The 27,864-nt window shown below is 54.6% G+C and overlaps 1 protein-coding gene across 4 annotated transcripts; it reads left to right on the forward strand.

The window, feature by feature from the left end:
* Positions 1 to 27,740, forward strand: ITPRIP (inositol 1,4,5-trisphosphate receptor interacting protein). 4 transcript variants are annotated; one of them, XM_066354694.1, is made up of 3 exons: positions 1 to 538; positions 5,492 to 5,678; positions 19,781 to 27,740. In XM_066354694.1, exon 3 carries the CDS (start codon positions 19,794 to 19,796, stop codon positions 21,450 to 21,452), a length of 1,659 nt encoding a protein of 552 aa, XP_066210791.1. In that variant the 5' UTR covers positions 1 to 538; positions 5,492 to 5,678; positions 19,781 to 19,793; the 3' UTR covers positions 21,453 to 27,740. The 4 variants fall into 4 exon arrangements, with proteins under 4 accessions (XP_066210791.1, XP_066210792.1, XP_066210794.1 ...); XM_066354695.1 differs by lacking the exon at positions 5,492 to 5,678; XM_066354697.1 differs by lacking the exons at positions 1 to 538; positions 5,492 to 5,678 and adding an exon at positions 7,819 to 8,022.
* Positions 27,741 to 27,864: the final 124 nt, after the last annotated feature.

The following is a 27,864-nucleotide window of genomic DNA, read 5'->3' on the forward strand; positions in this document are numbered from 1 at the left end:
ACAAAAGAGGTGGCCCCAGGCATGCATCACCAGTAAAAGGTGCCGCGGAAAACGCTAGGTAGAGAGCAGTGACTTAGCCCCTCCAATCAGCGGGCTGGGACCGACTTTTAAGGGCGTCATCTCCGACTCCCTGTCCACTCGCCCCAGTTCATTCTAGTGGCCAGATCCCGTCCCTCCTCGTCACTCTCCAGGTCTGCTACCCCGCCCCCCAGAGTTCCTGGGAGTCAGTGGTGGATCCTAGGCCCGGCCCCCCCTATCTTGCACGGTCCTCCTTAAGGAGCTTTTGCTGCCGAGAGTAGAGGCGGGTGTTTTGTTCTTATAAGGACGAAAAGTTTCTGTGACATCCAGGAAATGAGTAACTCCGAAGCCCTTTAGATCTCTGCTGCTGGAGACCAGAAGGCGGGAGCCGGCTGGGGTATCTCCGCCCCCGACCCTCTAATTGCCCACAAACTGCGGCATCGGGGCCTTAGGGACCCGCGAGTGCAGCCTGGGCCCGCGTGCTGCTCCCCGCGACGGCTAGTGGGGACGGAGGCTAACCGTAAGTTCGGGCCAGCAGCCGCGAGCTCTGCGTCCTCCTCGTGGGTTGGAAGGTAGAAGGCAGCGAGGGGCAGCGGGAATGAGGCGGAGCTGCGCCCGAGATGGCGGCCTGGGGCTCGGGCGCGGGGGCCTCCTCCCGCCCCCAGGCTGGGGTGACTCTGGAGACCGTGTTGCAGCGCCCGTGCCAAGGCGGGGCTCATTGCCGTGCGGCGTCCACGCTCCTCCGCGCGCGGCTTGCGGGGTCCCGCGCTCACCCAGCTCCGGTCCCGGCAGCCCGCAACTCCTCTCCCAGGTACCCGAAACGGGACCTCTTTGTTCCTACAGCCCCGACGACCCGTTATTTTTCACCGTCTGAGCAGAGTTCCGGGGCTAAAGACAGACCCGGGGCCGAGGGGGCATCTGTTTAGCCAGCTCCCTTCCAGCCTCGCCCCTCCCCCCCCCTTTCTGGAAGGCGGGAACAGAAAAGAAGCTTGTTTATTCTCGGTTTAAGGTAGTGAAGCTATGAGGTTGCTGGGACTACACAGAGCTGCAGCTTCCTCTTTCGGGACTGTTAGCGGAAGAGAGAGAACCCACGCTGTGCAGGACTTTCTCTTGGAGCTGCAAATAATCTGCCACTTGACCCCTAACTCCATCCCCAAGCCTGTCCAGTGTCTCCACCTATCTGACTACCCGCTGAAGGGACTCCCAAGCCCCAAGGCCCGGCTTTCCATTTAAAATACTCCTCTTTTGAAAAAAAAAAAAAAGATGTTGCTGCCCAAGAAGGGAAAATATTTTACTGATCCTCTCTTTGGTGGCACTTTGCCTTTGCCACTCTGCCTGGTGTGAGAAGGGTCACTCACCCCTTCAAAACTGTAGAAGAGTACCAGGTACTGGCAGAGCCTGGCCCCGGTCTTTGAATCTAAATCCGTTTTTGGAGTTCTATTCAATTTTCTTGTTCCTCTTAGATTTGATGGAGGGTCCTTCCCTTTTATAAAGGGATTCTAGCTTGGAGATGGCCTGTGCAGTCACAGGTCCAGGCTAGCTGGGGACACTGGCATGGCACACATAGGTAGAATTGCTGCCATTCCCCTCCCTGCTGATAACATAATAGGCTCTGCTTTTGCGTCCTCCTTCCAGCCTACGTGCCTAAGTGGCTTTCATTGTTTGCTAATTCCCTGTGTCTGCGCCGCTCTGGGCCATTCTGCCCTCGTATTTTCCACTTGTGGGTAACCACAAAGCAGTTATACTGACTTTGCTCTCCCTGCATGGATGGAAGGGCGTTCATTTGAGGGCCATCATCTAGCTCCCCAATTGTCAAAAATGCAGCAATCTCAAGCTCCAGCTGTTGATGGGGAAAGGATCTGATCTTTTCATCTGATGCTATCATCCCAGAACTTGTCACCTTACCAGGAACAGGCTTTCAGATTCTGCAGCATACATGAGGAAAACTAAGAGGAGGGTGCTGGGTGAACTGTTTGTCCCAGAGCAAGTTCAGGGAGGAACTTTTAGACAGGCTTCTGGCAAAGGGACTCACCCGAGAAGGTGCTGTCTGGGAGGAGCACCTGGTTTTGTGTTTTTCCCTCTTGAACCCCCTGGGGTCAGTAAAGAGAAAGGCTAGGGAGTCCCATGGAGAGGGGACAGATGCAGGTGGGAGGCAGTGACAAGCACCCCAGGCACAGAGCCCAGGAAGAGTAGGAACACGGGAATGCAGAAACCCCCTCCTTAATGTCTCTTCTTTCAAGGGACACCACTGTCAAATGGGGAAGTGTCCAGAGAGGAGGGGATGGATGGTGCGGAGGTTTTAGAACATGTGCTTGAACCTAGAACAGGGCGAAAGGACGAACCGGTAGTATTTCCCCTAAGGACAAGAGGCCGAGTGTTGGGGCTGTGGCCTTCAGGAATCGCAAGCTTTGTCACTGAAGAAAAGTCTTGTTCTGCCTGGCGTCAGAGACTCACCGGTTAGGAGAAGCAGGGAAATGGATCTTAATCAGAGTGAGAAGGAACCTGCTAACAACTAGATCTCAGCAGGTAATAGGCTGCCCATCGCTCAGCCGATGCAGGTGGCCATCAGCGGTTACCAAGGAGAGGTCCTTTCAGAGGCTAGGACTCCGTGACTCCATGTTTGGGGCTGAGAGTCCCGTCGGTGGGGTGAGGTGAGGTAGCAGGGCAGCCCGTGGGGCTTTGGGGGCCGGCTTTAACCCAGCAGTGTTCTAGGTGGGTGCAGGGGCTCCAGGTGTGCTGGGCAGCTGAGGGCTAGGGCCTTATGAGCTGAGACGGGTCCATCATGGACTCCCCTCTATTCCAGTCTTGCTGGGAAGGAAGACATGGCCATGATGATACTGAGAGCCAATAATAACCTCCAGGGCTGCTGTCAGCTGTTCCATCCTGTGCGTGAATTAAAATAAGGTGCTCCCGCTAGATGAGTGCATGGCATCTTGGTGCCATCCAGAAAAAGGAGTCTCATCTGGGTGGACACACCAAAGCACATAGTTGGGCAAACAGCATGTAAGCTGGACCTGACCCCCACCCCCAGCCGGGGTTCTTGAACGGTTTACTTGACCTGTACAACCATACATAGCAGCCTTGATAACCAGCAGTTATTGAGGACTTTACATTTTCTAGGCTTTTTTCCCAAAAAACACACGTTGCTTGTATTAACTCATTGAATCTTCATGTAGCCCTATGATGTAGGTATTGTTATTGCCATCTAATAGCTGAGGAAACTGAGGCACAGCGAAGTAAAGTGTTCAGGAGCTTGGCGGTGAGTCCCAACTACTGAGCAGCCCAGCACAAGAAGCGGGTTAAGCTTAAAAATCTAGCTCGCTTGGGATCCCTCTTGAGAAAGAGGAAAGAGTAGTTGTCTTTTTCTTTCTTTGTCAGAGGAAGAAATGCCTGCTGTCAGCTCTGATGGAGGAAAAGATGGAAAAGTCATCTGGCAGAAGGCAGACATGGAAAGAGGCAGGCCCAGCCTTGACGGCTGCGGGGAAGCCTGCCCCAAGCGGCAGATGGCCTTCCTCCTCAAGAGCTGGGTAGTGTGAGGTGGCAGATCCAGTTTGGGGCCTGGCTTTAGGGCGATGAGTAAGCACCACCTGGGTGTGGCAGAGGAGGGAAAAGGCCACGGGCTCCTACGGTCCCTCATCTAGGCAGGGAACTCCCCCAGCAATGGAACAGATTGGGGAGCGTCTGACCATGCTGTCTGGGAGGAGCACCTGGTTTTGTGTTTTTCCCTCTTGAACCCCCTGGGGTCAGTAAAGAGAAAGGCTAGGGAATCCGATGGAGAGGGGACAGATGCAGGTGGGAGGCAGTGACAAGCACCCCGGGCACAGAGCCCAGGAAGAGTAGGAACACGGGAATGCAGAAACCCCCTTCGTAATGTCTCTTCTTTAGGGGACTTCCTACCCCCAGTCCCCATCGTGTCCAGATCCTGTTCACCTGCAAACACCCTTCCCAAGCTCATGCAGGAAACCTTTCCCAAACTCCCACTTCTAAACTCCATCTTTTGATCACTTATTTTCCACGCTATACATGTCAGCACTGAATTAGCCAGAGCAGAGCATTTTACTACCGACAGACAGACAGATAGACAGCATTTTAAACAAACCAGCCTTCTCAGCCAGTGAGGAATTCTCGATGTCTTATGTCTCCTGGGAAGAGCTGGCTGATGCCCATCAGATTTCCCACAAGGCTAGTGTTTGCCTGGATCGTGTCACCTGTCCCAGGGTCTGGCTCTTAGTTGGGCTCACTTGGAAACTCTTATCTTCACAATTTCCAGAGTGGTTTGGTCTTGGGCTATTGAGTCATCTGGAGAGAGCTCCCAGAAGTGGCTATACAAATCAGAATGCTAGTTTATGAATTTGCAAGGAGACCTTGGGATGCAGACTAGATGCTAACTGTTCCTGCATCCCAAGCAAGCCACATGGGAGACCAAAGATTAGAAGGCAGCTTGTGGTTGGCAAAGCTGGAGTCACGGCCAGGAGTAGGTAGAGAGTGATGTCCAGCAGCATGGGGCTCTGTTTGCCTCTGTAGACCTCACCAATAGAGAAATACCTGCCAGGTAGACCAGTACTCTGATCATCCTGGCTGTGTGTATTTCTTTGCTCAGTGTTCTAGAAGTCAGTGTTTATTTACCTGGTAGGATTTCTTCCTTTTCTCTTTCATAATTTACCAATTTTGAAATACTTTATCTATTTTGTTTAGTGAATTATAAGCCTTAGCTCCCAGCCACATCAAGCTGTATTTGCATAAATTTAACTACTAGACAAATTTAGGAGTTTCAGGCCACGGGGGTGACAGGGGGTAGGGGGGCAAATGCTATATGCAAATCGAGGACAGTCTGGTGGCCTGGATGGGTCAATGGGAAGCCAAGCACAGAAAAAAGGAACCTGGTCCCTAATCCACATGGCTGCCCACGGAAGTGGAAGAGCCAGAACTGGCCGCTTCAACCCCTGTGTGAGCATGACGTTCAGTCAGTCCTAAGGCAAGTGAGTGCTTGGGCGCCCTCAGCCACCTGGCCATCCCAGCTGGCCTCTCCCTTATATCTGTCCAGGCCCCCTCATGGCCCATCTTTAGTAAGCTGCCATCTCCAGGTATCCCAGAGCCAAGGAGATGTTACCCTTTGGAGGAGGGTAAATCTCTGCCAAATTGGGACCCTAGTTTCCCCGTTAATGCCGCTGATCTCTTCACCGAGGTTGGAGCAAAGGGCAAGGGATCAGGGACCTAGACAGCCCCAGGTGATAAGAAGATCGGCAGTGCCCTTGTGGGTAGCTTGTTCAGAATGGTGGGCAAAGCTGCTTGTCCTGACCTCTCAGCTGACGCTGGGAGGGGGAAGGTCAGGTGTGAGCCTTGGCTTGTCTCAGGCACCCAGTGGGGAGAGAAGGGTGAGAAAGATTTCCGGGGGAGAAAGGTCATTTGAGAGTGCCCAAGAGGTCTACAGGGTCACCTTCAGCAATTTGGGGTCTGTGGTGTTTTTCCATAGAGAGCACATCCCCCTCTATTTTGGTGGCCCGCCCCGTGACATCACTGGAATGGAAGCACCTCGCAGGTGACATCACCGTTGCCCCAGGCAACACGTCCACCTGAAGGCAGACAGGAAGGAACAAGAACTACACCAACTGTAAGACGCTTGTTGAAGGGAAGAAGCACAGAAGGCTGGACATCCACAGGTGCGTTTCTCAGAGGATGGGCAAGCAGAGGGAGGGAGGGGCCCCAGGCCCCAGGTGGGGGCTGTGAGCCAGCTGGAGGTTGGTCTCTGGCCTTGGGGTTTGGCCAAGGGAACAGAGCGCAGGGCTGGCAGTTGCAGTCTTGTTTTGTTCTCTGAGCTGCGACTGGGAGCAGAGAGCATGACTTCTTACAGGGGCTTCTAGCAGCTTCCATGGCTCTGGGCGTCCCCTCAACAGCCTTAGTCTGTGAAGTGGGAGGGGAAGAGCAGGGATGGGGAGATCAGAACCATGGCTTCCCTCTTCTTCAGTCTCACACCCAAAAGACAGTGAGACACAAGGATGTCCACGTCCTTACTGTGTGGGGACACAGGGCCCGACTAAGAGGGACCCTTCATTCACTGAGTATGTCCTGTGAACCTACGACAGGAAAGGCACTATGCCGGGGGCAGTGCTGGGGGCCCAGTGGCCGGGTGGAGCTTTGTGATAGAATGCACACAGGGAGGAGGGAAGTCCAGAAGAGCCTGCCCCAGGGGTTGGAAATAGAAGCAAAGTCTCACTGGTCACCTCTCACCCAGCTCTGACGTGCCCCGTGGAATTCCTGATGGTTCAGTTAAACCTGTGGAATCCCTCCGTCCCAAGTAGTTTCTGAGGAATTGGGAGGCATCTGAGATATACCTGAGACTTTAGGAGTGGCATTAAAGAGGACAGCCTCGCCTGACCTGTGGTGGCGCAGTGGATAAAGCGTTAACCTGGAAACGCTGAGCTTGCCGGTTCAAAACCCTGGGCTTGCCTGGTCAAGGCACATATGGGAGTTGATGCTTCCTGCTCCTCCCCCCTTCTCTCTCTCTCTCTCCCCTCTCTATAATGAATAAATAAAATCTAAAAAAAAAAAAAAAAAAAGAGGACAGCCTCAGAAGTGTCTTCTGTGTCCTGCCAAAGGGAAACCCTGGGGACACACAGCACTGTTGGTAAAGCTGAACTGAAGATTCTGATGTTTCTAACTTGGCAACTTGAGGTTTCAGCCACGGCTCAAGGTGATGCCTCCTGTTCTCCTTAAGGTAGAAATTCCTAAGCAAGGACTGTTAAATGCCAACACAACAAATGAAAGTTGCAGGAAAGGAAGAACTCCTTGCCCTAAAGAAAAGTTAAACACCTAGATGACGTGGCAGCTCTCTCTAAAGAAGTTTCAGAACAGAAATCTCCTTGTCTTTCAACTTGAAGATATTAGATTAAAACCTTTGCTTTGTATAGCTGACCATAACATCATAATTTCTAACATAGCTTCATGAACTTCCATGATATCAGTGGCTAAAGATATTACCCTAATTTTTATATGAATGTAGCTTTTTCGGGGTTATAAATGAAAATTAGAGTATCATTAGCAGAGAATATTATTTGCAAATTGTTTGGGAATCTGGTCCTCAAATCAGTTGTCATGACCTTCTGTTCATAAAAGTAGAATAGCCTTTTAAAAAAATAAGTAATGGTTTCATCCACTGAGCACCTACTGATTCTATCTGAGCAAAGCCCCATGTTAGGGCTTTGTGTATGTTTATTTCTCTTTCCCACAACAGCCCTTTGAGAAAGGTGTTATTTCAGTTTCACAGATAGAGAAACGGGCTCAGAGAGGCCAAGCTCCTTGCCCAGAGTCACAGAGCTGAAAAAAGCGGAGGCAGGACTCAGACCTAGAGCTATGCCTTCCAGAGCTTTGCCTGTGCCACCTGAGGCCCTGCTGGACACCCTGGCCCAGTGAACGTGAAGGTAGCATACAGAATCCCCCAACGTCTGAGTGTCAAAGCAAAGACGACAATAGACCACCAATTCCGCGTTTCCTCTTGCTGTGTCACGCTCTGTGATATTAGCTGATGGAGCTTAGTTTCCCTGTCTATTTAATGGGACAGTAGCAGCCAGAATCAGATAATATACAAAGCACTTTGACATCTTCGGATGGCAGTTCCTAGGAAAAACACAAAGCCCACAATTTTCAAATGACTCACTTCCAGGTGGCCAACTCAGTAGAACGCTCACGGCCTGGGAGAAGCCCTCACTTTGAAGCCATCCTGGGCTGCTCCTTTCTCCCTCCACGTCATCCCTGCGATGGATGCAGGAGAATCTCCTATCAGCCTGGATCAAACCAGAGGGAGGGCGTGGTCACAATTCTGGCCCTACTTGTTGGTGCAGAACCCCGTGTTCATAACAAACTGTTCTCCTGGGAGCCTGTTTCAATAGCCTTCTTAGTAGCAGACAGGGGACCCGCCTGAAGTTCATGAAAGGGTCCTTTGTTTGCTGAGACTTTGTTCCAGAGTCGCTGAGGAGACAGGACCACAGCATGCCTGGGTTGGAGGGGGTGAATGGAGAGTGGGGGGTGCCTGACACCCCTGTGCGCTGCTCCAGAATGCCCCCAGGGCATGCCGCTTCCCGTGCTCATATGCCCCAAGGCACTGACCACTGTTGGCACTTTGCTTTTCTGACCACAAGCTGCCTCCCAGTAAAAAGAAACCTTAGCAGGACTTCCCATTCTAGTCCCATTTTAGATTCTTGCTCCTGGAAGTAAAGGTGGTAATGTTTTTTCCCCAGTCCTGACTCCATCCATTCATTCATTCATTCAGCAAGCAGTCATGGAGCGCCTGCTCCTTTAATGCTGGGCATGAGAGACCAACACTGGTTTGTCCTTCCAGGAGCTCAGGCGGAGGGGAGGAGCTGTCAGCTGATACTGCCAGACTGGAGGGGGTTAGCTATGAGCTTCCCACCTCCCAAGCTTCCTGCTCTCACTCTGTGGCAGTCCCTGGGGCCTTTGCAAGAGAACAAGGAAGTGAGGGAGACAACTTAGCCATGTCCCTGGACTTCTGGAGCTGCTGCAGTGATGTGGAATATCTCAGATGCACCCAGCAGCAGTTAACAGATTAAAAGGATACCTGGCCTTATTACCGCTACTATAGCCAATAGCAGCATCCTTTACAGAGCTCTACCACATGACTTCCATGCCGTAGGAAGGGACTGTTCTCACATGCGAGAGCCGGGATGCAAACCCAGGACTTGTGACTCCAGGGTTGGGCAGACTCCTTGGCTCCTGTAGCTAAGCCTCTACAAAGTGCTAAGATCTTCTGAGCTAAGGAGCTTTGGGCCATTTCTGGGTGACCCTGGGACGGGAGTATGTCCTGGTGACCTTGGCAGAGTCTCTGGCTGCTTGCTGCCCACCCCACTGTGTACCTGTTGTTGGTTCAAGGACACCTACTATGGGCCAGGTGCCACCTCGGGCAGAAGCCAGGGCAGAGCGTGAGCATCACTTGTTACCACTTCACCCCTGTGCCTGAAAAACTACGGTTGTAGATCAGTGTTGTTTTGTGTAATTCTTGGGGCAGGGGGGGGACTCTTTGTGGTCAGAGATGATTCTGGGGATAGTTCTGCTACTGTGCCTGGCCTTGCAGTCGAGGCCCCTGCTTGCCTTGGAGGACAAGAGCTGGGTAGCTGTGGCAGGTGCGGCCCTGCTGTGGGAGGCAGGATGATGCCCGGTTCTGTTGTTCAGCCCAAGGTCTCTGAAGCAGAAAACACAAGCCAGGAGGCTGACCACAAGCTCTTAAGTTTTTTACAACTGGCTTGACCACCTTCTTGCCTTTGTGCCTCATGCTGTTCCCCTTTTTTAAGATGTAAGGGGTTTTAGATCTTTGCAGGCATAGTGTGTGTGTGTGTGTGTGTGTGTGTGTTCCTTCCCCCTCCACCCCTCTCCCCCTGCCCCCTCTCCCCAGCCCAGCTGGGGCCCAGGCATTGTGTTAGGTACTGCCCAAGCCACAGGGAACCAGGGTGAGAGTACAGCCCAGGATTTCTCCATGTGGGGGCCAGAATCCCTCTAAGCCAGGACATGAATAGAGGTGGTGGGATGGATAGGATGGGTGGGGGAACTGGCTTTTCTGAGGCCATGGAAAAACCCTGGGGGCTCACCCCCCCGATGCCCAGAGGCCAGGTGGACTTTCTGAGCTGGTATCTTTGTTCCCATCCAGGGATCACAGGGAAGGTGGCTTGCTGGGTACCAGCAGTCTATCTAATTCCATCTGTCCCCAGCTCTTTGGTGAGAGGGGCAGCGGTGTGCAGGGGAGGACACTGTGTCCCCTTGGTTGTTTTTTTTGTATTACCCCACCCCCTCAGCGCTCCTCCCCATCAAGCCAGTGTGTTTGCTGTTGTCTGGAACCTGCTTTCTGTCCTGAGCCTACCCTCCCTGCCCCAAAGCAAAGCTGTGGCTGATCCTGAGCATTGCTGCTCTGCTGGAGGCCCAGGGGGTGAAGAGAACACAGCGTGGAGAGAGAGAGAGAGACAGGCAAGCCTGGGGCGCCCTCGCATGCCTGCCCTGAGCTGGGTGTTGCTGTTCCCTCCTCCAACATGCACACACTCTTGTGGGTCAGATGGGGCCCACAGACAGGGAAACTCTTGAGAAAGACAAGCTGAAGCCAAGCCAGCCTCTGACAGCTGAGGGCTGCTTCAGCACAGGGAGTGGTTAGCACCCTGTTCTATCGTTAGCCTGCCCCTGTGATTTCAGGTCTAGAAGTCTGCGATGGGAGTCCAGGGGTCAAGGAAAGCCCTGCGGGACACCCTCCCTGTAGGAATCACACCTTCCTAGAATGGGGCGTGGAAGCAGAACTCCTTTTGAAAATGGGTGTGTCCGGCATGCAGGGTGTGAGCATGCTGGTGCGTTCCCAGGATCTGGTGGGTCCCCAAGATTGGACATGTCCTTAGTGCTGTGAGCAGGCAGCCCTGCCTTTGAGCTCTGCCTGGCACTCTGGGGCATGGCAAGACAGACAAGCCCCGCCTGGCCCTGCCCGAGGAAGGTGGCAGTGGGATGAGACCAGAACTCAGCAGCTCACTGATGAAGGAACAGGAGGGGGTCAAGGGAGACAGGCACATCTGGAGCCTCAGGCCCGGTGTGGCCCCAGGTCCTCTGCTCTCTTCCTCCCTGTGTGGCTTTGGGAGAGCCTCTGAGCACCTAGGCTGCTGCCTGGGTGACGGGGCTGCAGCACAGGTGGGGGGCTGGCTAAGGATGAGACGCTGCCGGCCAGGGGCCGCCTGCACACAGAGGGGCCGCACAAGCACTCCCTCCCCTGCAGAGGATAGGATTCTTTTGTTCCTTGCAAGATAGGATTTGTCTCAGGAGTGTGTTGGGAGGCAGGGTGAGGAGCAGGGGAGATCAGGAAAGCTCCTGGAAACGGTTTCTGAGATAGGCTTGCTGTGAGGACTGTTGTGTAGGGTTCTGACCACAGGGACATAAGGTGTGGGCATGGTGCAGGGAATGGTGGGAAAGCGTAGGGAGTTCGGGGACAGTCGATAATCTGAAGTGGCTGACACAGGCCGGAAGGGAGGCCAGGTGTCACCTGAAGCCGGCTGGGGCCAGGCCATGCACATCAGGCCCAAAGCTCAGTCCTGTGTGGCATGAAAACAGGAACCCCTGAAGTGGGGGCAGGGAGGGAGACCTCCAGGGCTAGGAGGCTGCCCGGGGTGACTGGGATTAGGGACAGCTCAGAGAAGCCCATTCCATGCTGGCCCGGCCAGGGAGCCCCGTGGTGTGGAATCCCCCGGCGTTGGTGTAGATCAGCAGCTGCAGCAGGGACGGATGGAACAATGGAGGTGCCCAGTGGAGATATAAAAGCTAAGGGGGGACCTGGGTGGGGAGAGCAGGGAGCACTGAGCTTTGAGACCAAGCTAGTCTCCTGGAGCTGCAGTGACACGATGGCACAGACTGGTGGCTTCAAACAACAGGAAGGTATTGTCTCACAGTCTGGAGCCGGGCGTCTGGCATAAGGCACCGGCAGTGCCACACTCCTTCAAACGCTCCAGGGAAGAATCCATCCTTGCCTCGTCCGGCTTCCCACGGCTCCAGGCCTTTGTGGGCTGTGCCAGCATCACTCCAAGCTCTTCCTCCGTCTTTCATCACCTTCCTCTCTTGGTCTTTTTTCACATTTTCTGTCCCTTCATAAGGACATGAGGCACTGGATTTAGGGCCTACCCAGGTAATCCAGAATGATCTCAGCTCAAGATCCTCAACTTAATTATATCTGTAAAGACCCTTCCTTCCTCCAAATAAAGTCACATTCACAGGGTCCGGGTGTTGTTGCATAGAATTATCTTTTTGAGCACCACTCAACCTACTGCAGTGACTATTGGATTCGAGGTGACCAGAGGAAAAAAGGAGATGTGGGCCCAGACTCCGAGCTGACAGGGGAGCCCCTTTCTTGTCACTGACCTGCAGACCTCGTCCCTTAGCCTCTTCCCCTTCCACAGCCCAGCCTAGTCGGTCAGTCCCTCAAGATGCTGTGATTTTCCATGACATCCTGTGGGTCAGGCCCTCTGCGGTGCAGAGTCACGATGACTGGACAGGATGATGCCATGCCCTTCCTGGGAGATTGATGGCTTCCCTGCTGGGTCAGGAAGGATGTGGGCTCTCCCGCCCACACTGGGGAAGTCCAAGCTGCTGTCCTCCCTGTGCCTGGACTGGCCAGGCGCATGACTCCAGCTCAGAGGCTGGGATTGGCATCCTGGGGACATTTTAGAGACCCTTTCTCTTCTGAGGTGGGCCTTGAGGCAGCTCAGTGCTGTGGAGGGTGTAACCAGGCACCCGGCTGCGAGTCTGGCCAGTGTGGCCACGTGCGGTGACAGCAGAGCCCACCTGAGCGAGCAGGCTGCTGTGCTTAGAGCAGGGGTCTCAAACTCGCGGCCCACGGGCCGCATGTGGCAAGCTGAACAATTTTGTGCGGCCCGCAGACTAATCCACGAAGTTCAAAATATTTTGGATAAAATTAAGTAAGCCTAGGGGCCTACTTGTATTTTTCATTTCTCTAGCATCCTAGCTAGATATTAGCTTAGTTAACAGCAGTTGTGATGCGAACTACAGTTTCTGGTCGTTTTGTGACACTGAGTAAACTGCATGTACAATTGTGCTTGTTGTACTGATTTTTTTTTTTGTTTTCAACTGCAGTGAGAAAAGTGTTGCGTAACAGTTGCCTTTTGTAGTCCTAGTGTGGCCTGCCGAACGGCTGTGATCTTGCTCTGCGGCCCACATGCTGAGTTGAGTTTGAGACCCCTGGCTTAGAGGGTGCGCTTCCCACAGCCTCATGGGCATGTCCACTGGGCATGGGGGCGGGGCTCTCCTCTCTGCTCTCATTCTGCTCCCCCATCCTCACCACGGTCCAGTCTTGACCCTTCGGTCCTCCTGAGCCTGGTTCCTGCTCATTCTGTCTGGGGCCTCCCCAGGGTTAGGGAGGGGCAGTGGGGCTCTGTTCTTGGGCCCTGGGGACCAGTGACATCTGTCTGCTACCAAGTATCTTTCCATGGCGAAGGCAGCTGTGTGAGCCCTGAGCACAGGCCTGGCACGTAGTCAGCCCTCATACATGCTGGTTATGATTATGATGCTGCTGGGGCTGGCTGGGAGGCACGGGAAGGAGCCCAGTGGCCAGGAGGGTGGCAGGTCCGAGGAAGCTGAGCCTGGCTGGAAGCCAAGACGAAGGTCCTGCCCCGTGGGAGAGGTGGAGGGTGACTGCAGGGAGGGGGGAGGGCTGCGAAGATGTCCAGAACGGGAGGTGCCGAGACCCAGAACTGCACCCTTTTTACCCACTTGCTCAATTTTTGGTGGGGGCACCTTCCTTCCTGTTTCCCCACTTCCTTTTTTGCCTGCCCCTCCCTCTCCTACCAGGGCCTGAGGCCGGCCAGGACCAGCCCCACCTACAGTGCTGCTCAACCCCTGTCTGCACCCCTCCCACCCTAGTGACGTGCAGGGAAAAAGAGACCTCAGCCGTAGAGGCACCGCTGGGGCGTCTCCAGCTATGGCCTTGCCCTCGCTGGGCAGAGGCCCGCTCCACATGCCTGTCTCCTTTCCCACAGGGACCCCCATTCTGGAAGGGCGAGGGCCCTCATCTTGAGCAGCAGCGTGTTCAGAGCTGCTGTTTTCAAACTAGCTCCGTGGAGTCTGTCTGTCTGCTGGCCCTGAGTTAGGTAAAGAGGAAGGAGTTTGTGGAGAAATGTCACTCCCACGGCCGACCACCTCCTTCCAAATTTGTGATAACGTCAACCCCCACTGACCTATCTGGCGCCTGCAGCGTGCCCAGCCCTGAGCCGGTAAGGGCACATCAGCGTCTGGGCCTTGCCGGAGCTGTAGGTAGAAAGGCAGGGACCGGCTGGCGGGTGCACTGACACACAGGTAGAGAGCAGGAAGGTGACTGACCCACCGCAGCTCAGTAAAGGGCAAGGTAGACCTGCACCAAGGGGCAGGCTCCCCAAAAGATGGCGGCCTTGGACTCAGCGGGGAAGCTGTTCTTCCCAGCATGGGGCGTGGCTCTGCTTGCCCGAAGCAGGGAAGCGGGGATGTCGCAGGCAGGCCTGGCCACAGGAGGACAGCCGTACCGGGACTTCAGGCAGACTGTTCCTGGGGCCCAAACTCCAAAGCCTGGCTCAGGGTCAAACTCCTGCTCTGCATTCAATCTGTGCTTTCTCCCCAAGTCCCGAGAAGCTTGAGGGACAGCCAACCTGGGTGGTTTGTGTGGTCGCCACTGGCAATGGTACCAGAGAGGTGCCATCGGGCAGAGGGAGGTGGCAGAGCTCACACATCCCCTAGGGGAGGAGGACAGACTGCCGACAGAAAATCTTAGAAACCACCTAGAGGACCTCCCTGACCATCAGTCTCTTCATAAGGTAGGGATGTTGCAACCACCTGATATTTTGCAAATTAAATGACAAAACACAGGAAAAGTACTTAGCTTCCTAAATGTGGGCTGTTAATGAAAATACCATCATTTTCACCACTTTTGTCTGCAGGAATCTCTGTGAGGCCCACAGACCCTGTGTTCATCCTGCCCAGACCACCTCTACCTCCACCCTTCCCTCCCAGTCAAATATATCTCCTCTTTGGCCTCAGTTTCCTCATGCGTAAAATTGGGGCTGCATTCTTTTTTCTTTTTTTTTTTTTTTTTTTTTGAGAGAGAGAGGCAGGGCGAAAGAGACAGGAACATTGAGCTGCTCCTGTATCTGCCCTAACTGGGGAATCGAACCAGCAACCTTTGTGCTATGGGATGATGCTCCAACCAACTGAGCTATCCGGCCAGAGCTAGTACAACTAAATTCTGACCCTTAAACATATAGCTTTATTGCCCCAAACAACTGCATACCTCCTTAGCTAGAACTGGAAAACTCCGGCACAACACCAGGCGCACAGTAGGGGTTCAGCCCAAACTTACCAACGTTTAGGTCGGCCCTGGCCTCTTCTCTCTCAGAGGGCCCAGAATCTTAAGCAGTGAGAAAGGGACTCAAGTCAGCTCGTGGGGCAAAAATGCCCTCCCCTGCCTCAACCCACCTCCTTGACCCCGTTTCATAAGAAAGCACATCCGCTGCTCCCTTAGGGTCGGAGGACGCCAGGGCCAGGGCTGCTTTTGCCGTTGTAATGAGCAGAGCTAATTGCATCTGACAGGCTGGGCGTGGGGTAGAGGGTTGGAGCGCTCCAAACCCTGGGCTTCGGTGACACTCAGGAGCCCCACCCTCCACCCCGGAGGCCTTCCCTGCTTGGGCAGGGTGCGCTCAGACCTGAGTGGGCACCAGAACCACCTGGACGGCTCCTGAACACGGGTGCTGGGCCCAGCCCTGTCATTTTGGACCAGCTGCCCCTTAAGATTTGCATTTCTAACTTCCCAGGCGATGCTGGGGCTGCTATTCTGGAAGCGACATTTTGAGAGGCCCTGTCCCCCCACCTGCTGTGGAGGCTACAGGCAGTCAGCCCTGGGTAGGGAAGGCGGGCCGTGGGGGTAGACACAAGCTCCACAGCTCCAGGCTTGCTGTGGGGATTCTGTCTGGAAGGAGGCAGGGGGCTGGATGCATCTCCCCGGCAGGTGGGTGCAGGGAAGATCTATAGACAGGGAAGGGTCCCTGATGAGCAGGAATGAAACTCTCTCTCTCTTCCTTTTCTAGCCTGTTGCTCACACACCATTTGTGCCACACAACTCATTCTGTCCTGTGACGCAGTTGGCAGGGTCTGTTTCCTGGTGGGGCTGTAGTGTTTCTACTGCCAGGGGCCGTGCCGCACTCATCTCTGTGGGCCCTGCAGCACCCAGTGCGTCCCTCGTGCACAGCACGTGCTCTGTAAACAGCACCGTGGAAAGAACTTGGGCTTTGCAGGTGGAGGCAGGCAGAACAGGCTGAGTCTTGGCCAGGGTGTGCCTTTTCTCGTTGTGTGGCTGGAAAAGTACCTCGTCTCTTGGGTTTTGGTTAACTCGTCTCTGAATAGGGAAAAACCCACCGCTTAGAAAGTTACAGCGCCCAGCACATCCCAGTGAGAGCTTGATGAACGGAAGCATGTCCCTGCCAACCCTCAATGGCATTCACTGGATTAAGCTGTGGTGGAGGTGCTATATAGGGCTCTGGGGGACGCAGAAGGGAGGGACCCTCAGGAAGGGAGGAAGGGGCCACCTTGGACTTCTTCCCAGGCTCAGAGTAACAGTCTGAATACATCACTGGTTCTGGCCAACTACCTGCAGGTCTCTGCCCCAGCCCCTGCTGCCCCATGACCCTGGCCCTTTGCCAAGCTAAGTTTAGCTGTGACCTGCACGGCTGCCGTGCTCCGTGGGCAGGGGGCCTGGGCGGAGAGGAACTCGGCGGGTTTCCTGCCGACTTCCTGTCAAGCAGATAGACGCAGCCCTTAAGAGTGATCCAGGTTTATTTTCAAAGCCAAACCCACCAACTGGATGTCTCAGACCACACGTGTGAGGCAGCCTCATGGAGGTGAGAACTTGGGGCCAAGGCAGAAGCGGACATCCTTAAATTGGGGGGAAGGGGCCCTTTGGAGATCAGTGGACGCAAGTGCGTGTGTGCCTGTGTGTGCGTGTGCTTCTGTGAGAGGCTCCCAGCTGTACCTGTCCTGTCCCCATGGCCTTCAGAAGTCTAGCTGCCCAGGTTCCTCCCCCTCGTGTGTTTGACCCCGTGGCCCCCGGGCCAGTGTTCCAAGTGACTTGGTTTGGGGAGGGGGAGTAGCAGAGGCTTCCAACAGCCCCATCTGGTAGGCACAGTGCAGCACAGCCCTGCCCGTTCCCCACTGCCCGAATCGGGGTGCCGGAGGCTGCCGGCAGAGCTGGCCTGTGCAGAGGTTAACAAGGAACAGAATGATCCTGGGATCCCATCTGATCCCTGGGAGGGTGTTGATGTTTTCAGTTAGGAGTGAGTCAGCCCTCCAAGGGCTTCTCCCCTTCGCTGGGGGCCAGGGTGGACGGAATGGCGTGCCAAGGGACAGCAACCCCAAGGGAGCATTTGTGCTTTCAAAGCACTTTTGAGCGTGTGTTCCTCCACACCCTTGGCACTTGGGCAGGGCTGGTGTTCTTAACAGGTGAGAAAACAGACCTGTGGAGGCCGAAATGGGGAGGAGTTGGCCTTGTAAGGTGCCCGTTCGTTGCCAGGCACTGTGAAGCACTTGAGGTGGATCACCTCGCTTCCTAACCCAATGCCTCTCTGAAGGAGGGCCTGCTCTCGGCTCCATCTCATAAGTAAGGCAGTGGAGCGCCAGAGCAGCCACGGGACTACCCAGCAAGGAGCAGAGTTAAGGTTCAAGCCCAGCCCGGGCACCTTCCGCTGCGTTTGCCTCGTGCTCCTTGTCCGGGTCCCGTTTGCAGCCTCACTCTCACCAGTGGTACTGCGGCTGCCCGCACCCTGCCAGGGCTTCCGGGAGGGGCATCTCTGTGGCCCCCTCCCTCATCAACCCCTGCAGGAAGGTTTGGCTGCTATTGCCATCCCATCACCGCTCCCCTTTTGTAAGAAAACGTACTCGAAGGACAAATATTTTACGAAGTGCTTTATATGAATCCTCAATCAAGCTCTATGATGGAGGTGCTATCCCATTTCATAGATGAAGAGACAGGTTCTGAGAAGTTGACTGATCTGTGCAAGGTCACGTATCTAGGAGGTGCGTGTGCTGGGTGCGAACCCAGCCTCTGTCGTCCAGAGTCCATCCTGCCACCCCTCACACGTGGAGTTGGTTTGGAGATTTCAACCTTGCTCTCCCAGGACAAGGTGGCCCTCACAGCCCTTCCTCCTGCAGGCCCAGGGAGCCCTGTGGAAGCTATCGGGTAGAAAGGACTTCCTAGTCATAGGTGACCATGGCACCACTCCCCAGCTGCTGGCATCTTACCTGGAATTGGCATGGAAACTGACCTCTGGGGTTGAGAGTCACCAGGGGCTGTCACTCGGACTCGTTAGGGCCTGCCACGTGTGCCCAGAGGCGGCCACCTATAGCACAGAGGCCCTGAAGGACCTCGAAACCCCAAATTATCTCCTAACTGGTTGTTGTCTGGTATTCTATTATTAATACTCCTTTACTTGAAAATGCTGGCCTACACTAATCAGCCAGTTCCATGGCTTTGCCTCGGACCACCCTGACAAAACTTTCCATTGAAACTTCCATTTCTCTAATGTAGAAACCAGGGCTGACCTGTTTCTGCAATTACCTAACAAGCTGCTCCTTGTCTTGGGTAAGAAAAGCTGGCTAGCTGCCCCCCTACTTTTTTGTCACCTCACCCCCCTTTCAGTCTGACTTCCTCCACTTTCTCCTGACCTCCACTTCCTCCTCAAATGGAAACACATGCTGCTGAATTCACCTCTGAGGCCTGACCGAGCTGGCGAACACGTGCGTACTGAATTCTGCTCCCGGTGGACCTCCCTCCCCACCAAGCCTTTTGGTTCCTGCTGGCACATCCAGCTGTGTACAGGGTGGAGTCATATCTGGGCAGCCACTCAAGTCATTTACATCCTGGCTCTGCCAGGTAGAAACTGCAGAGCGATCATTACCTGGGGACAAATACCTGCTGCTTGGCACCAGGTTAGTATAGGGTAAGAACTAAAATAGGTGGTCTTCAGGGTGCAAATTCAAGCTCAGGGAATGGACTCAGTCAAAACAAAGAAGCTTTTACTGGCACGTGGGGAGGAGTCCTCTGTATTCTCTTTGTTGTTCAACCAGGATCTTATTGGGCCATTTGCTCTTCCAGCTGAGGTCTTAAGCAGGAAGGAGAAGTCAGATTTCAAGTTCAGGTGACTTGTGGTAGGAAAACCAATGACCGGTTTGTCTCCAAGATTGTCCTGGGAAGGACCCAGGAGATCAATTTCTGAATTTGGGGTGGTGTCTTCCAGATCAGAAGGAAAGGTTTACCGCAGGGGAAGGTAAGGGCTCAAAATGGCTTCAGAAATGTTGCTGTTCAAACATGCTATCACCGTTCTCTGTGCTGTGTGTGCAGCGTGCATGGGTCATCACATCATCAGTGTGTTAACTCTGGGTCCTGTGGCCTCACTGGTGAACAAGTAGGGAACTGGGGCTCAGAGATGTGTGTTAACATGCCCAACCTCACACAGTCAATCAGTGTCAGTTCTTCATAACCACTGGACTTGACTGCATTGAAGAAAGGCATCTTTGCCACACAGCAGTCACTGGGGGAGAAAGCGATGTCTTATTTGAGACTATATGGGTTTCAGGTGATGGAAAAACAACTCAAACTGACTTCATCATAAAGGGAAATGTATTGATTTATATGACTAAATAGTCCAGAGGTGCCATGGACTTCAGGCATCACTGGATCCAGGGGTCCGCTTTCCTCCATGTTGGCATCTTGGGCAGACCCTGCACTGAGAGAGCTGGAGAGCCCACAGCATGTGTAATCCTGTTCCCAATGGTCCCAACGAATCCCTCCTCTGTCTCCCTTTGGCCTGAATAGAGTCATGTTCATTTCTAATCACTGGGGTGGGGCGGGGACTAGTCTTGGGCCTGGGTTATATGCTCCCCTGAAGCTGGGGTGGATTTATTCCCAGTCATAGGGACTGGGAATAGGAAAGGGTTGGTTCCCAGGGAAAGTGGGGTGCTACTACTGCCAGAAGAGGAATGTCTGGGCAGAAAGAGGCCCGTCACAATGGATCGCCGGTGGGGGACGTTGGGGTTCTTGTTCCCCAGGCTGGACTGAAACAGGGAGGGTATGGTGGGTGGGGGGCGCGGAGAACTTTGTCTCACACATTCACCAGCTCAACGGCGCAGGGATCGGTGGGCGGGCCAGGGGAAGAGTGGTGTTGAGCGTAGCTTGGTGTGACGGTTGATCTCTTTCTGTTCCCAGGAAAGCTCCAACCATGGCACTGGGGCTCTTCCGCGTGTGTCTGGTGGTGGTGACAGCCATCATCAACCATCCGCTGCTGTTCCCGCGAGAGAACGCCACGGTCCCCGAGAACGAGGAAGAGATCATCCACAAGATGCAGGCGCATCAGGAGAAGCTGCAGCTGGAGCAGCTGCGCCTGGAGGAGGAGGTGGCCCTGTTGGCGGCCGAGAAGGAGGCCCTGGAGCAGGTGGCAGCGGAGGGCCAGCAGCAGCACGACAGCCGCACAGCCTGGGACCTGTGGAGCACCCTCTGCATGATCCTCTTCCTGGTGATCGAGGTCTGGCGGCAGGACCACCAGGAAGGACCCTCGCCCGAGTGCCTGGGTGGGGACGAGGACGAGCTCCCTGGCCTGGAGGGTGCCCCCCTCCGAGGCTTCACCCTGCCCAACAAGGCCACGCTGGACCACTTCTATGAGCGCTGCATCCGGGGGGCCACGGCCGACGCGGCCCGCACGCGGGAGTTCGTGGAAGGCTTCGTGGATGACTTGCTGGAAGCCCTGAGGAGCCTGTGCAGCCGGGACAAGGACATGGAGCTGGAGGACTTCGTTGGCGTGGACAGCATGTACGAGAACTGGCAGGTGGACAAGCCGCTGCTGTGCCGCCTCTTCGTGCCCTTTATCCCCCCTGAGCCCTACCGCTTCTACCCTGAGCTCTGGTGCTCCCGCCGCTCGGTGCCCTTAAATCGCCAGGGCTATGGCCAGATCAGGGTGGGCCAGGCTGATGACGGCACGTTGGGCTGTATCTGCGGCAAGACCAAGCTCGGGGAAGACATGCTGTGTCTCCTCCATGGCAAGAACAGCTCGGTGCAGCCCAGCAGCGAGGTGGAAGACCTGCTGTGTGCCAGTGGTTCCCCGTACCTGGACACGATGCAGGTCATGAAGTGGTTCCAGGTGGCCCTCACCAGAGCCTGGCACCGCATCGCCCACAAGTATGAGTTTGACCTGGCCTTCGGCCAGCTGGACACCCCGGGGTCCCTCAAAATCAAGTTCCGCTCAGGAAAGTTCATGCCCTTCACCCTGATTCCGGCGATCCAGTGTGATGACTCAGACCTGTACTTTGTCTCCCACATCCTTAGGGAGCCCTCTGGGGGGACCCCAGCATCCAGCACTGACTGGCTCCTGTCCTTTGCCGTCTATGAGCGACACTTCCTCAGGACGACGTCGAAGGCACTGCCTGAGGGAGCCTGCCACCTCAGCTGCCTGCAGATCGCCTCCTTCCTGCTCTCCAAGCAGAGCCGCCTGACCGGCCCCAGCGGGCTGAGCAACTACCACCTCAAGACGGCCCTGCTGCACCTCCTGCTCTCCCGGCGGGCCACCGACTGGAAGGCGGGGCAGCTGGACGCTCGTCTGCAGGAGCTGCTCCGCTTCCTGGAGAAGAGCCTGCTCGAGAAGAAGCTCCATCACTTCTTCATTGGCAACCGCAAGGCGCCCGAGACCATGGGACTCCCTGAGGCCGTGCGCAGGGCCGAGCCGCTCAACCTCTTTGGGCACTTCGTCCTGCAGCGAAACCTCTACCGGAAGACGGTGGACTCCTTCTATGAGATGCTCAAGAATGCCCCAGCTCTCATTAGCGAGTACTCCCTACATATCCCCTTGGACCATGTCAGCCTGCCCCAGAAAGCTGTCGTCCTATAGAGCAGCCACAACCCGGAGGTCTAAGACGTAGAGCATCCCACGTGTCCGCACTCCTGGGGGCATCCGCAGGCCCCGTCCTGAGAAAGTGGCAGGCTATGTTGAGAGCCATGGCTCAGCCTGCTGGAAGGCAGGCCCCATCTGGTGGAGGACACAGAACTCCAGGCTGGAAGCTAGTTGGCTTTCGTGCCACTGGAGCCTGCTAGTGAAGCCGTCGTCTGAGTTTGGGGATTGAGCCTTCGCAGCTTACTTTTGGATCATCACAAGTGGCCAAGACGATGATGGAACACTCCACGGACACTGAGTTAGAGATAATGCAACATCACTTTGGGTGTAATTCTTTTTACACCCAGGTCCAGTCTTTACTTGGATATCAGCTGAGGATTGAGGGCATGCACCAGGGATCCGTGTTAAGACCACACACCCTATTTCCTGTAACCCATGGCCCCAGGCACCTGCAGCCAAAGCCCGAATAGGGATAGATGTGGGAATTCTCAGCCCGACCTCCAGAGCCTGCACAGTGACGGTCCCACAGTGGCTGCCATCTTTTATACTATTTGGAGAAAAGACCTAGGAGAGATTGAAGGCCCCAGGTGGCTAATGTCTCTGCTGCACAGAAGTGGGTACTTGGTTGCAGAGAGAAGTTTAAGTTGATCACTTCTTCAGCTACACGTTCATTCAGGGTACACCCCCTTGACCCTGCCCCTGTCCCCGGTGTGCTGTGTCCCAAGCACCACGGACACCGTATCCCATGCTGGGTACATCAGTGGTCCCTCACCCTGGTGTTTCTCTCCGCGGTGTTGGGGGACGGAAGACGCTGAAGGTGGAAGCTGATGGGCACAGGGGGAGGGGGGCGAAGCGCAGCCTGACGCCCAGAGTGCTGCGGTCTGGCTGCAGTCTGGCCTCTGCCACCCAGTGCAGAGGGAGTTGCAGAGCTGAGAGGTGAGGAATGCTGTTGCCTTAAGTCCCAAAAGGTCCCAGTCCTACAGCAGGGCCTGCTTCGAAGCACAAGCTGCCATGGAAACCAGCCCAGCTCCTATCTGCAGGCCCAAGACCCCCTCAGCTGCTCACATCAGTGGGGCTCCCTTACTACACAGAACCTCCTTTCTGGGTGGGCCTGGCCGACCACACACATGACTGAGACCCTCAGAGCCTGACGGAGGCTCAGGTGACTGGGACCACACAAGGACAGCACTGCGGGCACAGCCCCCAGGCCTCAGAGAGGCCACCCTGGCACTGCTGGGGGCTGTGGTCACTTGGTAGGCACAAGAGCCGGCAGTTGGAGCTGGCCTCTCTCTCCAGGCCTGGTTCAGGAGGGTTGGGAGGCCCTTCCTCCTCTACTTGTGGCTTCACTGGTCCTTTGGGATTTCCTCTGTCGCCATTGCATTGCCTCAGTAACCCTTGCAGAGGGCCAAGGAGGAGGCAGGGAGGAGTGTGCCTTCACCAGCACCCGGGTTCTCCCTCCGGCTGGCAGTGCCTCCCAGACAGCACACCAGCGCCACAGGGTGTCAAGTTCACCGTGAACTGAAGAGGATATTGTCCCCACCCCAGGAGTCCTCTCGCCTGGCCTCGGAGTGCTCAAGATGGGCAGTGCCAGACAGGGATAATCAAGGCGGGAGGCTCAGCCACAATGGCGCATGGAAGCCTGTCGGAAGCCTTCCACGTGAGCCGGAGTTAGACCGCTCAGCAGCACTGAGGCCCAGGCCCACAGTGGCCAGTGTTCCAGGGACGAGTCCCGCCCACGTGGTCTCCAACAATAGCCCCAAGCCCCTTGTTCTGCCAGGATTCGTTTTCAGAATCAGTGAATTTCCTTATTTATTACCCCCTGGGCCTTTCCTTTCCCCCTCTTCATCTCTATCTTGTGCTTGGAAGAGACCCCAGCAAACCAAGAACCAGCCTCCGGGGTCCAGCCCAAGCCTGACTCCCTCTGCGTCCCCTTTGCTGCCAGGAGGAAGTTCACTGGACACAAAAGTTTTGTTTATGTGGAGAGGACAGAGCTCAGCGGGGAAACAGGGTCTTTTCTGCACCAGAGCTGCCTCTGAAGCAGAAAGCAGCAAGGCTCTTGATGTTCCGTGCTGCCTTATTTATATTACAGGAAGAATTAAAACTCTTGCAAGGAGCAGAAACTGGCCATGGCGTTTGTTTTTAACTCCTGGAAACCTGCGAGGGGCCCAGGACCGAGCTGGAGGGCGGGAGTGGGTTTCCTATTGATGAGCAGCAGCTTTCACTCCTTTTTATTCTCATGCTTTCAGGAAACTTTTAAAAAATAGAAAAAAATGGAGCATTTCTAGCCCATCTTTGAAGCAGCCAGAAGAGTTCCAGAAAGGGCCTTGGAAGCCAGCTGCTGGGCGGGGTCCAGCCCAAGACCTTGTCTGACAGAGCTCAACGCGTGCAGAGAAATGCGGGAGCTGGGAGTAATGGGAAGGTTTTGGTTTCCAAGAGATTGTCTTAAATGGAACAGTGTTAGTCCTTTAGGATCCTTCAGTGGCCCTTCCACTAAGGACAACCCCACTGTCTATCCAAAGACTCCTTTTCCTTCCCAAGGGTTCTCGGCTTCCCCAGCATCTGCTTGCTTGTGCAGATGCGCCCGAGCTGCATTTTGATGAGCCTCTTGACAAGGCTGAAATGACTAAGGTCGGCGTGAGGCCCGGAGGTTGGTTAGGTTGGGGAGGGCCCCACATCCTCAAAGGCCCCAGCCCTTCCTCCTGCCTTGCTGAAGCACAGCCCGGGCTGAGCACCTGTGACCAGCACTGTGGTTCATAATCAAAGTGTCCTCAGAAACCCCTGGAGAGCTTGGTCAAATGCCCATACCCCACCTTGAACCCACATGATGCCCAGGTACGGCTTCATTTCTAAAGCTCACCCCGGTGACGGATGACACCTCCAGTGGAGGATGGCTTATTACAGCTTTTCCAAATGGAAGAGAAAGGAGACTCGGACTGCTTTCTCGCAGAGCTGTCGGAAGACAGACTCCGGAGAAGCCGGGAGCCTGCCTGGGACATGCCACCCACCTGGCATCAGCTACACCACAGCTCCCCACAAGTGTCCCTCCCCCCACTCACCCAGTGATAGGTGGAGCAGAGAGGATGGGTGAGGGAAAAGCTGGTGAGCACCTCTTTCCAGCAGGTCTTCCATAGTCTACAAGCATTTCCTGGGAGCCTCACATGCCCAAGGCATTGTAAAAGATAGGAAAATAAACAGGACCAACCTGTGCCCTAGGAAGGACAGGAAGGTGTCCTCTCAGGTCCTCACGTGTGAAAAGTGCCATAAGAAAGAGATGTGCCCCTGGTGGGGTCAAAGGAGAGGCCCAGGTGTGGGCCTAAATACAGCTGGTGTTCCACCCTGGGTCAGGCGCTACATGGGGGACAGAAGTCTATAGGACAGGAGCTGTGTCACCAAGGATCTGGGCCACAAAACAAGTCAGAGAACAGTGAAGGGTGGGATAGTTGGTGAAATATGGCTCAGCCTCACCCAGTATGAGGGGAATGGAAGCCAGGTCAGCTTTGGGTTGAGTTCTAACAGCTTGGGCTCCCTTATACATGGGCAAATGTGAAGAGCCTCCCCCCTCCAAAATCCAACACAACTGTTGCTCTGTCGCCAAATGCTTGTTCCATTCATCTGAGCCCAAGGCTGGCTTACTGCCCGCTGCACAGTGTGGGGCGCCTGCTTTATAGGTGAAGTGTATTTTCCCACCGCTTTGATGTTTCTCTAAGGCCCATGAAGAAACCAGGACGTAAAACTGTCAACAAATAAATTGTCTCCCAACAAGATGCAACCACATAAACCTCAAAAATATTCAAAAATCTTTCTACTTTTCTTGATGGGAAAAGATAGGTCTTAGAAGTGCCAGGTGAGATTTGCAGGGCAGGGGTGGGGTAGGATGATGGGGAAATTTGATCCTGTTTCTTTAAAACCAGCCAATCAGTGATATTTTAGGCTTCTCATAGGGTAACTATTTAAAATAGAAATTGAAAGCAAAGGCCCACTTCCTGCCTCTGCTTACAAGCCACTCCTGGGCCTCTCTTCCCAACCAGCCAGAGATGACTCACCAGGCCCCCACGACCTCACTGCTCACCCATTCCTGGAGGGTGGACTGAGCTATGTTAGACCAAAAGGTCTCTTGGGACAGTGGTTGGACTCCAAAAGGCTGACAGCAACCTTGGGTCTCTCCCAAAAGTCATGGCTAGTGCTAAATCAGCCCCCCAGGAATTGAACTTGCAGGTTAGCCCCCCAATCTCCCTGCCAAGGACATGAGTCAGCCCATATATCCCCCCTACACTAGAGAGACTACAGCAGAAGCCTTAAGTAGAGCCAGATTTAGGCCATGGAAGTCAGTGGTGTTTATTCCTTTCAATAGTCACAGCTTTGTCTGAAACAATTCCTAAGAAATCCTCTCTGTACCCTGATTTTCTCCTTGCAGCATTTTATAATCCTACCCAAGCAGGGAATCTACTGGCACTACACCAACACAGAACACAGTTTAAGCAGCAAGGTTGCTTGGCCTGGATATTGAATGATCCAGAAGGAGAGACGAGAAAGAGTAGCTCCCTGCCCGATCTCCATGTGCCCACTTAAAATGGAAGTTCTCACGTGGGGTTCTGCCCACTAGGTACCCAGACTTCTCCCAGGACAAAGCCGTGCAAAGACCAATGAGACTGGGATTCCAGAAAGGATAAATAACACAGGGGCTAAGAGCTTGGGCTCTGTGTTCAAGTCCCAGCTGTGCCATATCCTAGCTCAGCAAGTCTCTAAATTTCTAAGAGCCTTGGTTCAGCCTCAGTTTCTTCTCCTATAAAATGGGAATCCTGCTGTTCACCTTATAGAACCACTGAGTAAAAAGGGCACACGTGAGGCACCTAGATTAGGTCCTGACGAATCATAAACTTGACCACTACGAAAATGACAGCTGTTCCACCCCTGCTCTTAGGAGGGCTCCTTATAGCCAAATTCCTACTTCCTGGTTCCCCTCCTGGTGACAAGGCTGTCTGTCCCGCAAGTACCTCCTCCCACCACACTCCAGCACAGCTGAGCCCGGCTTCCCCGGGGGCTCCCTCAGTACACAGCATGGGACGCACAGGAGGGCAGACGCATGCTCAGGACACGTTTGTGTACCTGATCAAAGGGGTTTAGGACACTGGCCCCAGTTTCAGGGAATGGGGGGGGTCTCTCTAATCCCCCTGCTTTCCTAGTCCCTTGTGGGAGAACAGAGCCTAGACCAACAGTTGCCAGAACAAGGGTACCAGATAGGACAGTCCGCTTCTCGGGGTGACACGGGTGCTTTCTGGACAGCAAAGTGGGTAAAGATCGATGACAGCTACCTCACCATGAGCTCCCCAGAAGGAATCCAGGTTTGTCCTCGATACATCCATTCATTCCATCATTCATCCAATCATGCATTTGCTCATTCTCAAAACATTTACTGATGGGCTACTGTGTGCTAGGTGCTGTGCCAGGTGCTCAGAAAACAAAGTTCAAGAGACACCAGTCCTACCGGACAGAGCACCCAGTCATAAATGGCCAATTACCACTTATATTAGGATGGAATTTTAAAAAGCCCTCCTGCCTTCATCATTTCCAGGGTTCCTCATTATGCATCTATGGCAGAAATGCATAGAAACACACACACACACACACTCACATCTTTTGCGTGTTTTTCTAAACCCTTGAGCATAACCCGAAAATTCCACAACTTTGGAAACGTAAATCCAGGTTTTGCAAAGGCCGATCCTGCTAACAGACATCCGTCCACCTCACTTCCCTGCCATACAGTCCTCCTGTGAGGTTGGGAGAAGGGCTGTCCCTGCTCAGGCCGCCCTGGGTGGACGGCACAGTCAGAGCCTGCCTCAGTTCTTTGTCCTCTGCCCGACCAACCTACAAAGGCTGGGTCCAGCGGGCTCCCAGGCAGGGAGCTGACTGTTTTTCTTCAACAATGCCCCCTGGAGGGAGGCTGTCTGCGACTGACAAAGTGGGCTGGGAACCCGTGCATCTGCAAGGGCATTCTGGGTCCTGGCGGATCCTTGGGAGGAAATGGCAGAGCACAGTACCCCACAGTTCTAGTCTGGAGCACGTATGTCATCGTCCTTCCCATGAGCAGCATGGTCCTGGGGCACTTGTATGTTCCATGCAGCAGCCAAGCTTCCTCCTGGCAACTGCACAGACCTGTGGGCATTTCAAAATTTTAACCCTCGAGGCCCTGGCCGGTTGGCTCAGCGGTAGAGCGTCGGCCTGGCGTGCGGGGGACCCGGGTTCGATTCCCGACCAGGGCACATAGGAGAAGCGCCCATTTGCTTCTCCACCCCCCCCCCTTCCTTCCTCTCTGTCTCTCTCTTCCCCTCCCGCAGCCAAGGCTCCATTGGAGCAAAGATGGCCCGGGCGCTGGGGATGGCTCCTTGGCCTCTGCCCCAGGTGCTAGGGT

The sequence above is a fragment of the Saccopteryx leptura genome, chromosome 13 (genome assembly GCF_036850995.1).
Source record: "Saccopteryx leptura isolate mSacLep1 chromosome 13, mSacLep1_pri_phased_curated, whole genome shotgun sequence".
Lineage (NCBI taxonomy): Eukaryota > Metazoa > Chordata > Mammalia > Chiroptera > Emballonuridae > Saccopteryx > Saccopteryx leptura.